Raw genomic sequence first — 14,073 nt, forward strand, 5'->3', positions numbered from 1 at the left:
TCTCTAGTGAGACGGTGCTATGCAATCTATATTGCACCACCCTAAAACCAACAAAGTTACATGGATCAGTGTAGGGAGCGTCAGTTTATATTGTCACTGAAAAAATAAACTATGCTGCGCTCATTGCAGTTGTTAGGAACCTCTTCCAACACGCGCATCAGCTTTATTGAATTCGGCTATAAAGACGATGATGGCGCGCATGCTAGCGGCGCATTCTGTTGAAGAGTTCCATGTAGTAATGGGCGTCCCCCTTGTGCGCACGCTACTCCTGGTTTCATAAATACGACAGCAGCGTATTCCCGCATTAAACTTGAACATGTCATAGTTGTCGTCCCTGCAGCACAGCGCCAAACACCACCCGATCCTGTTTTTTGCATTTTGTTTTGTTTCTCTGTCTCCTGAACAAAATGTATTATTTAAATTTAAGAAATTTAGAGGAGCCATGAAGACAAAATACAAGTTGGATTTATTAGAAAGACTGCTTAGTTCCGATAACAATGATACCAATATAATCGGAATCCCCGAACAAATAACGGAGATATTGAAGAAAACGTGTGAAGCAGTCGCGACCCCTAGCCAATTTCCCGCAACTTTTCTATGACGTCACGGAACCTTGTTCGTGCAATTTTCGGCCGCCTAACTGACCTGTCGCGACGACACATGACTGGACGTCTGTAATAGTCCTCTATTTCCATTTGCACGTATCACTTGAATGCTAACGCGCAGTTTCCGCACTGAAAATTGTTTTATTGTTGGCCCGTATGACGTCATTCTTGCTTATAACACGTCACTCTGGAGCAAAATTTGAAAGCTTTTAAATACTTCTTGCTTTATTTGCGTTCACAAACATCTTTTGTGGCTGTAGTGGAGCTGAGTGAGATACTGAATCCTAGTTCTTTCAAATTGAACGAAGTTGTATTATCTCTTCATGGCTCCTTTAGGGCATCTTGTTTCTGACTAGAGTAGCGAGAAAATTACTCTTTACACGTTGTTCTAAATCCTATCACGTAAAAATCATTTGTAGTTTAGGGCGTAACGAGCACCGCTTGCGTCTATGCGCACGCAAAGTGCGCACTTTAATTGTGGTAATTTCTAGCGGCCGATATGGCAGAACCAGGGAAGGGATGAAATATTTGTCCTTCATTGATGCGGACTACTTGAATAAAACACACATCATAAGGAGGAATTGGAACACGCCTAGTGTTTCTTGGACGTCTTCTGGAAGCAATTATAAATCGCCCGGGTTTACCTGACCTACCAATCACAACGAGGGTTGAGAACGGCACCCCTCGTTGTTACGATGATGGTTATTAGATGATGTTCTTTTTTATCGGGACGTCGGTTGTCAACAACGGATTTGCTTGTTTTTAGCAAGATATATGTCCCACCACTAACGAACTTTATAGGTTTGCTTCCCCTCACACACTCCGTGTGGTTTTAAACTTAAATCGCTCCTTCCCACTTTTCCGTGTCCTTGCACGGAATAGTGGGAAGGAGCGATTTTCTTTCAATACACCCCCGACCCCTGCTTTTACAAATACACATCGGTTAGATTCCTGCCTCCTGCGTCGTCATCTGTCCCTAATTTTCTTCCACCAACATTTCCGCCGCTTCTCCGTCCTCTCTATTGCCCTGAAGTTCACCCGAAACCCCGAAGCCTCGGTTTACGTCGTGTCCTCATCGTCCCGTCGTGGTTGTATTTCTGTGCACCGAAGGACAGTATTTCGGAGACCCACGTATGTCCGTGTTCTCAGGCAATGCGTCCAAGCTTCAGAGTAATGCACAGCCCCGCGTGTTTGCGTAGAAACCTTCCCTCCAGATTTCAATTTCTTGGTCCTGTAGGTCTTCCCAGTTTTTTTACGTTCCTATTTCCTGTAGTCACTCCATTGTCTACATCCTCTTTACCTGTTTTTAACCTGTTACGCATACTGAATTTGCAGTTACCGCCTTTCCCTAACGTTTGGTCAGCTGCCTGGTTCTCGGTGCCTCCACGAGTCCATGCTCTTAGTGCCCAAAGACTCTCCTGGCGAATATTTCTTAGTAAGCGCGTTCCCCATACTTAGAAATGAAACCATATAAAATGTCTTGCCGGTTGAGTATGATACCAGTTCCGATTCTCCACTTGAATTCTTGTGAAGATAGAAAAGGTAACTGCATGCGATGGGAAGGAATTCTATTCCCCTATGAAGACTCCAGCTAATGATTTCTCAGCGCGAGATTTCCTTCAATACAATAGCTAAAAGGTGACTTATGTGAAGAGCAGAACACGCGCAGAGGTCGCTTAGTGGCAATGGCGTTGTGCTGCTGAGCCCTAGGACGCGGATTAGATTCCCGGCTGCGGTGGGTGCTTTGCTGATGGAGACGAAGGCGAAAATACCCTTTTGTTCGAGATTTCGGCGCACGTTAAAGATCCCCAGTTTGCCTAAATTAATCCAGAGACCTTTAGGACGGCGTGCCTCATCCCCGTTAACGCACATCATGGCGTCGGCGCGTTAAACCTCAAAATAAAATCAAGAGCAGAAGGCGAAAGTGACGAAGGCTGGAAGGATAGAGCACCTTCCCATTCACAGCTATTTTACTTCTTGTGGTCTCGCCGCCCTTCGAAACAGAAATATGCCCTCCCTTTTTGTTTTAACACAGATTGAAATACAAGCTGAGTAGTATCATGTTTGATGCGAGAGTCATATTCAAGATAGCTAGGTAAAAGTTGTTTTTATTTCGACGGGGTGTACCCAAACCCTTCTGGAAATATTTTATACGGTGCTGTTTAGGCTCATTGAGGTCATTCGACGGAGCTTACCATTTCACTTTAACGGCTTCCGGTCCCAGTTGGAAAGAATTTACCCCTACACGCCTGGTAACTCTCTTCCCTCTGGGGAAGATTTCATAAGACCTAAAATAAGCCTCATTTTTGGAATATTGAAGTCAGGTCGGCCGCAATGTAAATAAAATCTGCTGTAGATTTACCGTCCTTATTAGAGAGTTTTAGCATAGCGGCTCCCGTACGCTACGCTAAGGTTAGCGGGTAGCGGGACCGGACTGCGCATGCGCGTGCGGGGAGTGCGAGGAGGTTGCCCCTCAGCGGAGGGAAAGAGCGGGCATGGCGAAGGCAGGCCGCGCGGAACTAATCCACCCCATCGTGACGAATTTGCTCTCCCCAGTCCGGCCCCGCTACCCGCCGCCGTAGCGTTAGCCGATGGAGCGCGCTATGCTAAAACTCTCTATTATCTCGGCAGCCGTGAATACAATGTAGAAAATTGGTGGCTAAGTTTTTTTTCGCATCACTCTGTGATCAAATTCTCGACAAGAACGTGTGTAGTTTCTGATGGAAATGCAAGTTTTTCGCATTTTTTGTATTCACCCAAACACTTTTACCTAAGTGTTTGCCTTTTGTGTCCTTTCAATCTGCAGCGGAACATGAATTTAAGGAAATGCTAGCGCACGTCAGTTTCATCTCCCTAGTTTGACAGGAAAACTTCTTCGCGAACAAATTACGCGTATTCTCATCTTCGTTGTGCTCCGTAATAACAGTCTAAACCCACAATATGTTAAACATCATTTACTACGCCTTTAAACGGTTGCCAAATGGCCGACGTTTATGGCGCTGCGTTACTGTGACTGACGGCAGATCGGCAAGACTGAATCTAGCACTGCACCTCTCAATGTGGCGAGGACTTACTACACATACAGTGAGGTATGTCACGTCTCCACATTCTTTTTATTCGAGCCTTCGGTCGCGTTAATGTTCCGTAACATGGCCCAATGGTATTGAGTTAAGAGGCCCCCATGGTGGGGGAATCTGCCAGGCTTTTTAGATGTGGAGCATCTCATTCGCGGGGCTGCGTCCGTCCCTCCCCTGTCGTCCGCCTTCCTCATTCTACTGCGCATGCGCGTCTCTTCAGCCCTGTCAGCGTTTGAGCTGACGTCAGCGCAGTCCACCATAAAAAGAAATAGTTAGGCGGCGCCCGGTTTCGATCCCAAGACTCTCTGGCTGCAACGGGAGGTACGCGGCGCTCTTCCTACTGCGCTACAAACCGAGGCCGGTGCATGTGCTACTAACGTGCCTTATGTCCTTCACTCATTCGAACTACGTCAAACAGCTATTGATACAACGAAGGTACGCTAAGCTGAACGTCAACGGAAACGATGAACTGCAAACTAATGGGAACTTCTGTCGACCCCATGGCTGCTTCGCATACTACTCAGGGTTCCCCTACAGGAAGATGGTGTAATTTGTTTTCAAAAGGTACAAGCAAGAACTGCTGCAACAACGTGGAGAGTTCATGGATTTACTGGCAAATTTGCAGCTGATGTCAAGCATCGCACCTGAAGAACTTGCAGCGAGTGGAACAGCACAGGTGAGGAGAAGCTTTGTTTTCAACTCGCCAAAAGGAGGCCAGTTGAATTCGTATTCTCGTGTTGCCTGCAGCAGTACTTGTTCATAAAACGTAGCAAGATTGAGAAGGTGTAATCTTTGAAACCAGAGATAGTTATTTCTCGCCCTGATATCAGAAACAAGTCCTCAGAGGGTGGCACCACGGTCAATTTCTCTCGCCACCGAAGATGTTACTTATCCGCTTTTTCATTTATCTGCCTTCGACAGCGACATAATTAAACACATTTTCAGTTTCCTTGTTACGGATAATTTAAAAGAACCTTTCGGTGAAGAATAAAATCATCAATTCTTTATTACAGAGTGCTTGACAATGGTTTCTTCCGATCACTTCTGTCTGCACAATCCTCAGGAAAGCCTTTGCCACGAATCTTACCCTTGGCTGTTGTTATCTGAAGTACTCAAGAAGATATATGCATCCTACTATTGGTTTCCTTTACCGAAGAATGTGGGAGAACGATGGAATAAATAATGCTAAGAATAACACTCATGGACAGCAAAAGAGCTACCTGGATCAGAGAAAAAAAAATTGCACCATCTTCCCGTAGGAGAACCCTGAGTAATATGCGAAGCAGCCATGGGGGTCGACTCAAGTTCCCATTACTTCAGCTGCGCGAGCTCTCGTTGCATCAGTAGCTGCTTCTTGGCGGCGTTGACGTTTCCTTTCGGCTTCGCGAGCCCGAAGTTCGGGATCGGCCTGTCGCCGCTGCCGTTTCGTGGCAGCGGCTCGAGCCCTCTTCTCCGCTGCGAGGTCCGCTGCGCTGACAGTGGCGTTGACGCTGACTCATCGCGGCGTTTCGGGAGGAGAATGAGGGATCGGAATGAGTCATTCATACCGCTGAGGTACAGTGGCGCCCCCAGTGGAGTATGCAGCGGCTACCGCAAGTGTTGCCATTCGTTGCGCGATCCCGGAGAGGAGAAGCTTTGTAGAGGAGAGTGGGAGTGCCAAGCTTACTACTCAGGGTTCCCCTACGAGAAGATGACGACGGTGGTTGAATGCGAAGCTATCTCGCGATGGATTCCAATCCCTAGGGGCATCCTGCCACAATCATCATCAACGGGAACTACTCAGGGTTCCCCTACGGGAAGATGACGACGGTGGTTGAACGCGAAGCTATCCCGTGATGAATTCTTTGTTTGGCCAATCCTTAGGGGCATCCTGCCACAATCATCATCGGCGGTGACTGGCCAGGCATGCGCAGTGGGGGTGTGGTACTCAGGGTTCCCCTACGGGAAGATGACGATGGTGCTTGAACGCGAAGCTATCTCGTCATGGATTCGTTGATTGGTCAATCCCTAGGAGCATCCTTCCACAATCACCATCAGCGGTGACTGGCCAGGCATGCGCAGTGGGGGTGTGGTACTTAGGGTTCCCGTACCGAATGATGACGATGGTGATTGAACGCGAAGCTATCTCGTGATGGATTCTTTGGTTGGCCAATCCCTAGGGGCATCCTGCCATAATAATCATCAGCGGTGCCTGGCCAGGCATGTGCAGTGGGGGTGTGGACGCCGCACGACGGAGGGAGGGACATAGCCCCGACCATGAGATGCTCTACATCTAAAAACAAGAATTGACGATAGCATCATTTAAGCCAAGAAAAAGAAATGCACATGGGCTGGCCATGTGCTGAGACGAATCGGCAGCTGGTGGAAAATTAGGGTAACAGAGTAGATACGAATAGATGGGTCTAGGAGAAGGGGAAGGCCAATACCACGATGAAGGGTAAAATACGGAACTTCGGGGGTAAACTCTGGATTCGAGCAGCACAGGACGGGTGCGGCTGAACGTCAATTGGAGATGCCTTCGTCCTGCAGTGGACCTGAGCCAGCTGATGGTGATGTTGACGGTGCTGATGGGGATGATGATAATTATGATTATGATGATGCTAGTGGTGGTGATGATGAATCTGCGGTCGATTTTGTACTATAATCATAATCGATTGATTTATTGTGATTGATTGCGGGGTTTAACGCGACGGCGCTACGCAGGCGATGAGGCGCGCCGTAATGGAGGGCTCCGGGTTAATTTTGACCACCTGGGGATCTTTAACGTGCGCCGAAATCCCGTACACACGGGCGTTTTTGCTTTTCGCCTCCATCAGAAAAGCGGCCGCCGTGGCCGGCAATCGAACCCGTGACCTTCAACGCTTTAGCCACTGAGCCACCGCGCGGGTCAATAATCATAACCAAAAACCCACCGCGGTGCCTTCAACGTGTACCCAATCGAAAACGTGCAGAACATCAAGGAGAGAGAGAGAGAAATCGACTTTATTGGATCAAAAATCCTACGGAGGCTGCAGGCGGACCACGCAAGATAGCCCACAGCCCGACTATTCTAGGCCTGTCGTCAAGGCGCGGTGTCCCCCCGACCTCCACTCAATCCGGCCGAACCGCGGGTGGTCCCGAGGGCTCGCATCCCTTGGTCCCGCGCGGCATCAGCCCGCCCTCGGGATTGCCGGGCGAGAGCCGCCTCGACCCGCTGGACTACCTGCAACTGCACTTCATAGTCTCTTGACTGCATAGCATAGAACATCAAGGAAACGCCTTGAATCATGTCGTGCTGCCAAACGCAATAGTGTTGAATTGTCCAGCTCGACTGATCGAGGGGCCATTTGGCTGTCAAAGCCCGGCAATAAAAAAAAACAGTATCGGGGTTCCATATTCGCGTTAATTACTGAGGTCGACGGTTTAAACCAAACCATCGTAAGTTTTGCCCAATCTTCTTGTCAACTCAATCCTTTCCGTTGTTTATACAAGCTGCCCTAACAACTTTGGGCTTATTCAAGCATCGATTGTCTCGTTAGTCCTATGTGCAGTGGACTATTTTTTGCGTGCCCAGCTTCCGCATTTTGTGTGCCATCTGCCGGCCATACCTCATGCGCCTTGTACACCGGGTTTGGACCAGCAGCGCTGGCATCGAAATTATTTTAAAAAATGTGACAGTTCCATGGTAATTTCCAAGCGTTCGCTGCGAACACTCTGTGACAATATCGCGGCCATTGAGCAGACATACGAATCGGGACATTTTGCTATAATACAGAAGCGATTACGGCATGCTACTCTTCCATGCAACCAAACATGAGGCTAAATGACGGATTAAGTTGCCTCTACAAATTATCAAAGAAAACTACACACAACTTTGCGTTTACGAATAAAACACTCCTCTCCGTGTTTCTCGGCCCTAAATACACGTATATTCAAGCAAATGGACGTGCTGATACTCGTACAGTTATTAAAGATGCAGAATTTCGTTTGTGTTGGCGATCAAGGCATGTGTAAAGCAGGTTGCTCTTTTTTGACGAGGATGATAGGCGAGCTAGCGGAGAAGGATCAGGCTCGTTGGCTTCGCACACACAAAAAAAACAATATATCTTGTTGTCGAACAGGTAAAATACCTATTGGAAAGTGATGTGCTCGAGAATAATTTATAATAATCTACAATAATTTACACTGCAGTTCCAGGCAGAGGCACCTAGGTCGTTCGAATAGTTCCAGCGTTAGTCCTCCGGTGCATCTTCATCTGTTACGACTGGTGGGAAGCGCGGGTACATTCCCACACAACTATCGTATATCCCCACAAGGGGGGGGGGCGGCGATTGCCCCCTTCGCATGGGGTCTCACGGCACTGAGCGATGATCTTCTTTTTAGATGTGACGCTTAGAGCATCTCCTGTCGGCGGCCCTGTCCTTCCTGCGTGCGTCCGTTGTTGTTGCCCGCACCGCTGCGCCCCTCCTCCTCTCGCCGTGATAGCGCACCCTCTCCCCCAACATCTGTGGCGCGTGCAGTGCGGCGCGCTCTCTCACTCCGTCGGTGGGCGGCGCTGCGCGCGGCGAAAGCGCGCTGTGCGCATGTGCAGCGCCCTCTCTCTCCGCGGTCTCCTCTCCTTCGGGCGCGATGCGCATATGAGTGCCGCGCTCCGGCCGGTCTCTCAGTCGACGGTCGTCCGCGCTATGCTTGCTCTCTCTCTCTCTCTCTCTCTCTCTCTCTCTCTCTCTCTCTCTCTCTCTCTCTCTCTCTCTCTCTCTCTCTCTCTCTCTCTCTCTCTCTCTCTCTCTCTCTCTCTCTGTCGCATTACCCGACGATTGCTCGCGCAATTCGAGTAACCGACCCAACGGAAACGCACAATGGAACCCTCTTCAGCGTCGCATCACACTAGGGTTCCCGCGAGGGGAGGTGGGCGTAATTTTTCTGGTAATCGGTGCCCTGTAGCAACAATAATGAAAACCGATATTTAGCAAAATACGGAAATGAAATAACAGTATTCTGGACAGTCGAGTCCCACTAAAACGTCTTATCTTCCAAATGTTCGGTCTCCCGTGAAGAGAAGGAGGACGGGGTGGTCTGGTCGATATCTTCGGTGCCCTGGAGTAGATGCACTGGCCTGGTACTCTTGCCGTGCCGCTGTCGTGGCCGAGCTATGGCGGGACGCTTTGGCCCGGCTGCTCGCCGGTCAGTAAATAAGGCTGCCTTGCGGATGCTCCCACATCGTCGGCAGTCTTGCGGACCAGGAGGCGGTAACGAACGGCTCCGAGGTGCCTCTAACGTTGGCATCCAACCCGAAGCTGAACGATCCTCTCGCTTCTTCTGCCTCCGACTTACAACCTCTCTACAGCTTCGAGGCCCACACATCAGCCTCAAAAAAATATTCTCTCTCTCCTGCTCTCTCTCGCTATCTCTGTATCTGCCTCTTCTTTTCCTTTTCCCCCATGATTTCTGCGGATATCAGCACGCGCACTTCATCATCTTAACTTTTATTCGCCGACAGCAAGTGCCATGAATAGCGTGTCCTCACAGCATCCTTTTTTCTGGTATACACTTGGAAGTTTACGGACACAAGCACTGAAAATTCGATATTGGGAAACCTCCCACCGCGCAGAAAATAAACCGAATTCTTCTTTCGTGCTCGCGAGGTTACAGGAACGTATGTTTACGTTACCAAATCTCGGCTGTTTTATTTTAGCTTTCCTCACATAACAGGTGGCATAGCTTGACAACAAGGCTGTTGCAGCAATCATCTTCTGTACCAATCTAGGTTGTTTACGAAACTGTGTCGTTTAGGCCGGTGATTGGTATGATATTGATACGTAGCCAAAGACGACGCACTCGTTTTGAAGAAAAAACAAGTTTATTGGAGCGAACTTGTGCTCCCCTAACAACTAAAAAAAAATACATAGGCTGCCAAGCAGCAATCCACGAAGTGACGTGTGCAGGCGAGTGTCGGCGAATGGAATGCCGCACCGTCTGCTCCGCCGGCATTTATCTTTGGCCGCGGGTGTTTCTCGAACCATCCCATACATCGAGAACATTGTACCTAAAAGAAGGCTATTTTATGCTAGTGGCGTTAGGGCGCACATTCTCCCCATCAAATAATATAATCCGTTCGGCATAAGAAAGAAATAAATGCAGGATGCGGTCCACGCGGGTCAGAGATAACACAGCCCGACACAGCCGGGCGGTAAAATGAAAAAAAAACATCAACAAATCCAATGCACGGTTCACGGCGATATTTTATAAGCTAAAGTTTGCCGCTACGGACCACAATGAGCATAATTAATCACGTTTAATCACGTGTACAATAGGCAATATTATTTGTAATGAAAAAATACAAATGTTACCAGCCGCGCCCCAAGAAATGTTTAGTACAGCTTTCCGAGATATCCCCAAATTACGACGTTTGCGACGAGCATAAGTAGGTCTTTTAATGCCAACTGCGCCCAGATTTGTGACAACGTAAAAATAATGTCACCTCTGGTAGTAAACGTAAAAAGAGAGCGAAATACAAAATACTAGGTTTCAAACACGAACTCGAGCGACGCAACGGCTTACGACATTGGCGTTTTCGGAGCCGAACCTGAATAGAAAAGCCGGCAATTACCGACGCCCGGACGTAACGTACGTGATGGAACGGAAGTGGTTGCGCTAAAACCGGCGGCCGCTCAGAGCCGCCTTCAAGTGCGCCTGGTAGCGTCGCGTTTTGCACTGTTATTTTTATAGAAGAACTCCCACTAACGTTTTCCCAGGTCAATGGACTTAAGCGCAATTCTGACATCACGTTGCTATCAATCAAAATGAAATAGACTGCACGGCAGTTCTTTTTCCATCAGAATAACTGCCGTTATAGCTATAGTTGGCGTTGTGAGTAAAAAAGTGGGCCCTGATTTACAAAGCTAGTTGCTTGGATGATACCGAAAAGTGGCTTTGGTTAGCCGGCGCCTCTGCTGTAACATCGCTATGTATGAAAGGAATAAACCGCAAGCGAGAGGAGATCAATCTGTACATTTACTATACATTACGTGCGAACAGCTTCGTAAATATCAGCGCAGTATTTTTAGCCTTGCTGAACTTCGAGAAACGAATTATAAAGGGATCGAAAACTATCAGCCAGCTTCCAGAGGAAAACAATGTCCTAAAACACGAAAAAAGGTTACCTATCTACCAGTGTTTTCTACTTGTACCACAGACATGTGCTGTTGAAAACATTTTACAAGTAAACTAAATACACCGCTCTAGAAAAGTAAATACTCTGAGAATTGAAAAATATCGTTTGTTGTTTATGAGAGGAGCAGTTTTGTTAGCTTTCGCACCTCCCGATGACGATGGCTGCAATTTGTGTGGATGTGTTTGTTACCACGACCAAGGCTGATTTTGGCTCACTTGGCGAGTAAGGCAAAAGTCGCACAAATGTGTATACCCGCGTGTACAACAACTCCAGTTAGGTCATGAAACATTTAAAAAGGTCTAACGGATAGAGGTGACGTTAGGCAAGCCAAAATATGGCAAATATTACACGGGAAAGTGCAAGTGGGCAAGAATTCAAAAGAGATGCCATTTTTTTCTTATTGATGTAATAGGAATGGCATATGTAAGGCAATTGTGCATGTCGCACTATTTTTTGTGGAAATATTATCAAGTAAAAATCGCTTTGCTAGCTCCAGAACGTTCGCAGGCTGTGAATAGTTTCTAGGCTTCTAATCTCTTTTCTTGAACTGAAAAAAATGGCGGATACTGCTACCTATGCGGTTAGTTGGAAACATGTGAGGGCTTCGAGAGTACAGCGTGGGGGTGTAGCAGAGAATCCCCGGGAGAACGGGTTTCTGACGGGACTGCACGGAGCTGCTTTGAACTACGGCACCTAGTGTGCTGTGTGCATACTAAGCTTAAGATTGCACCATTGTGATTTGAAGAGCATAGACTACTTAATTCAATTAAATTTTGACAAAAAAAATTTGAGTGCAGTTGGCGTTTAAGCCTAAATATCACTTATTTCCCGTTTATTTATACCTGCTGAATGTAGCACCTCAAGATCTTGGCTTCGAACCTACCAGCTTAGAACAGGCGCTTACAATCGTGTTCTTAGCGACACAAACCGATGGTCAACTATTAATGGTATGCATAAGACAGCATTTTGATTCACGCGGAAATCTTCTCGTGAAGAAAGGTTTATCCAACATTCTAATCTCATTACTGCTTGTCTAAAAGTAAAACAAATGTGGCTTAGCCTTTCAGCTGATGATAAAGAGGTTCTGGGTGACACAATTAACATTTTACAATGTTGATATAGCTATTTCTGAGTGTTCCGTATATTTCACGTATGCACACCGAACGCTTTTCACTTAGTCATTCATTCCAACGCTTCGTATGCGCTTTAAAAATGATGTTTTGAGAATGCATTTCCCCTCCACAAATTAATGTTATTTTTGCGAAGTTAGGATATAATATCACCGATAATGTTGTTTCCATTCTTTGCCGCTAACTGCTGAAACGTCTGCATATATATTTCTAATGACACATTGTCTGCAAGTACGCGCTCTCTGCAAAATAGCGTCACTATGAAAAAATCCCAGGCTATCTCCACTAACGTGAATCCAGGAGAGGAAGCGAAGCATTCAGTGTCTAGGTGTATTATTGGCACCTTGGCGCTTTTGTTCCCGGAGATCAAAACATTGGAGGGTAGAGGTGTCCCGCTTTGTTGCAAGTTTCCTATCTTTGAAGAATGAAGCGCTCTAGCCCGAGGCGTTGACAAACAAGTGCTCCGGTATTTTATACCGTGTCTACATAGTACTAGGACGACATGAGACCCCGACAACATGAGATGCAGACATCCCGATCCCCTAAGGGGCTTCGCATCTAAAACCTCAGCTTTCATCGGGAGCGCGCTCGCTCTCATCCATTTCGTCAGTCGCCAAATACAACTAGTTCCTTAGAGCTATTGCTTCCAACGAGTTGTTATCCAACGTTAAGTTTATCCCATAGATCAACGCTGGGGTGAAAAGGGATGAGATAGGTTTGCAACAAAAGAACTACCCCGCTGAGTTTGCTTGAATTGGCGCTAGGACAATCGGCCTGAAGCCGGTTTCATACATGCCGTAATAAAGCATTCGTGCCTGCGAAGTGCAATTTCCCCCGTTTATTTACGAGTTATGTTTTATTCATGGGCTTCATTAAAATAGGTCCTTACAAAGGTGATTGGGTGTCAACTGGGAACAAAATATGTTGCGAGACAACATTTTGCTATCTCAAGGACAGACAACGCAGTAGTCCCTTCTCGCAGCCACCTGAAACCACAACGATCTTTTCGTTGCCCTACTACTTATTTCTCATGCAGTTCCAGTACAGGGTGGGGCTCGTTTTGCGCAGTAGTTGCACTCCAGACACGCACACTTGTTCCCCTTTCCCTGTCCTTTCTCTAATCACTAGGAAGGAAAAGCTCCTAGGAATGGAGGAGAGATTTCGTATATAAAGAAGACCAACCCGTAGCGAAATCAGCAGTTGTACCGACAGCAGCTGAAAGACACCATGGTAAGAACATCTCTTGACGCCCTTTCAGGGGTCTGTACTTCTGCCGCAGATGTCCTATGCTGCCTTGACGTCTTTTATTTTCAACTTTGGAAGACACAGGGAAAAGCTTTCTATAACTATACCCTAGTTTTGAAAAGTCACCTTGAAAGCTATCAAATCATTAGCAGCCCTAAATTGCCACTGTGTAGTGAACAGTATAGTGTTACCGCACTTTTATTATAAGGCGTCTGCTAAGATATACAAAAAATCGGTAAGACATATATATGTCGAAAATATAATAAAGTAACTCAAAAGAAAGCGTGCCCCCTACGTTTTTGGCATAGGTAACTGCCGGGAGCATACCCAGTTAGTGACAGCCAAGAGTGGACGCTCCATACAGGCGCAAAGACAAAAGATCAGATCATACAAAAGGCTTAGATGAAGCCCGTTGTAAGGACGAATTTTGTAATTTATAGGATGCAAAGGTTGCCAAGAATTTATAAAAACCTATTCAATATCTAAAGCGGCTGTTCATGATACTGGCCTATCTAAGAATTTAGTGTGTTTATTTCTAAATTAAAGGTAGAAATACCGACAGTACGCTTGGTAATGGAACGGCTACTCAAGACATGGCCGCCTTTGGTAAAAAGTATCTCGCTGCTATATGCGTGCCGAAGAAGGGCGGAGCACACTGTACGATTAGAATACGGGATAAAACATATACACTTTTTTCATAAACAACGGCATAAACCTACAAAATCTAGCCGTGATTTCACAACAGAGCAAGAGGTCGGAAATCAAACATCACGTTTGTAGGCGATGTCACAGGTCCTAAACTAAGCATACACACAATATGCGCGAAAGGGTAGGAGCTGAGGATCAACAATTGTTCGTCAATA

At 46.9% G+C, this 14,073-nt stretch overlaps 1 protein-coding gene across 1 annotated transcript in view; it reads left to right on the plus strand.

Moving 5' to 3' along the window:
- The window catches only part of LOC144146560 (uncharacterized), a 62,822-nt gene that overhangs the window by 16,510 nt on the left and 32,239 nt on the right, over positions 1 to 14,073 (plus strand). Inside the window, exons 3-4 of the mRNA XM_077678504.1 lie at positions 6,212 to 6,231; positions 13,154 to 13,195. Coding sequence (XP_077534630.1) covers positions 6,212 to 6,231; positions 13,154 to 13,195 — 62 coding nt within the window. The remainder of the gene's footprint in view (positions 1 to 6,211; positions 6,232 to 13,153; positions 13,196 to 14,073) is intronic.

Source organism: Haemaphysalis longicornis, unplaced genomic scaffold, assembly GCF_048455015.1.
Source record: "Haemaphysalis longicornis isolate Haplotype H1 unplaced genomic scaffold, Haemaphysalis longicornis Haplotype H1 scaffold_7, whole genome shotgun sequence".
Taxonomy (NCBI): domain Eukaryota; kingdom Metazoa; phylum Arthropoda; class Arachnida; order Ixodida; family Ixodidae; genus Haemaphysalis; species Haemaphysalis longicornis.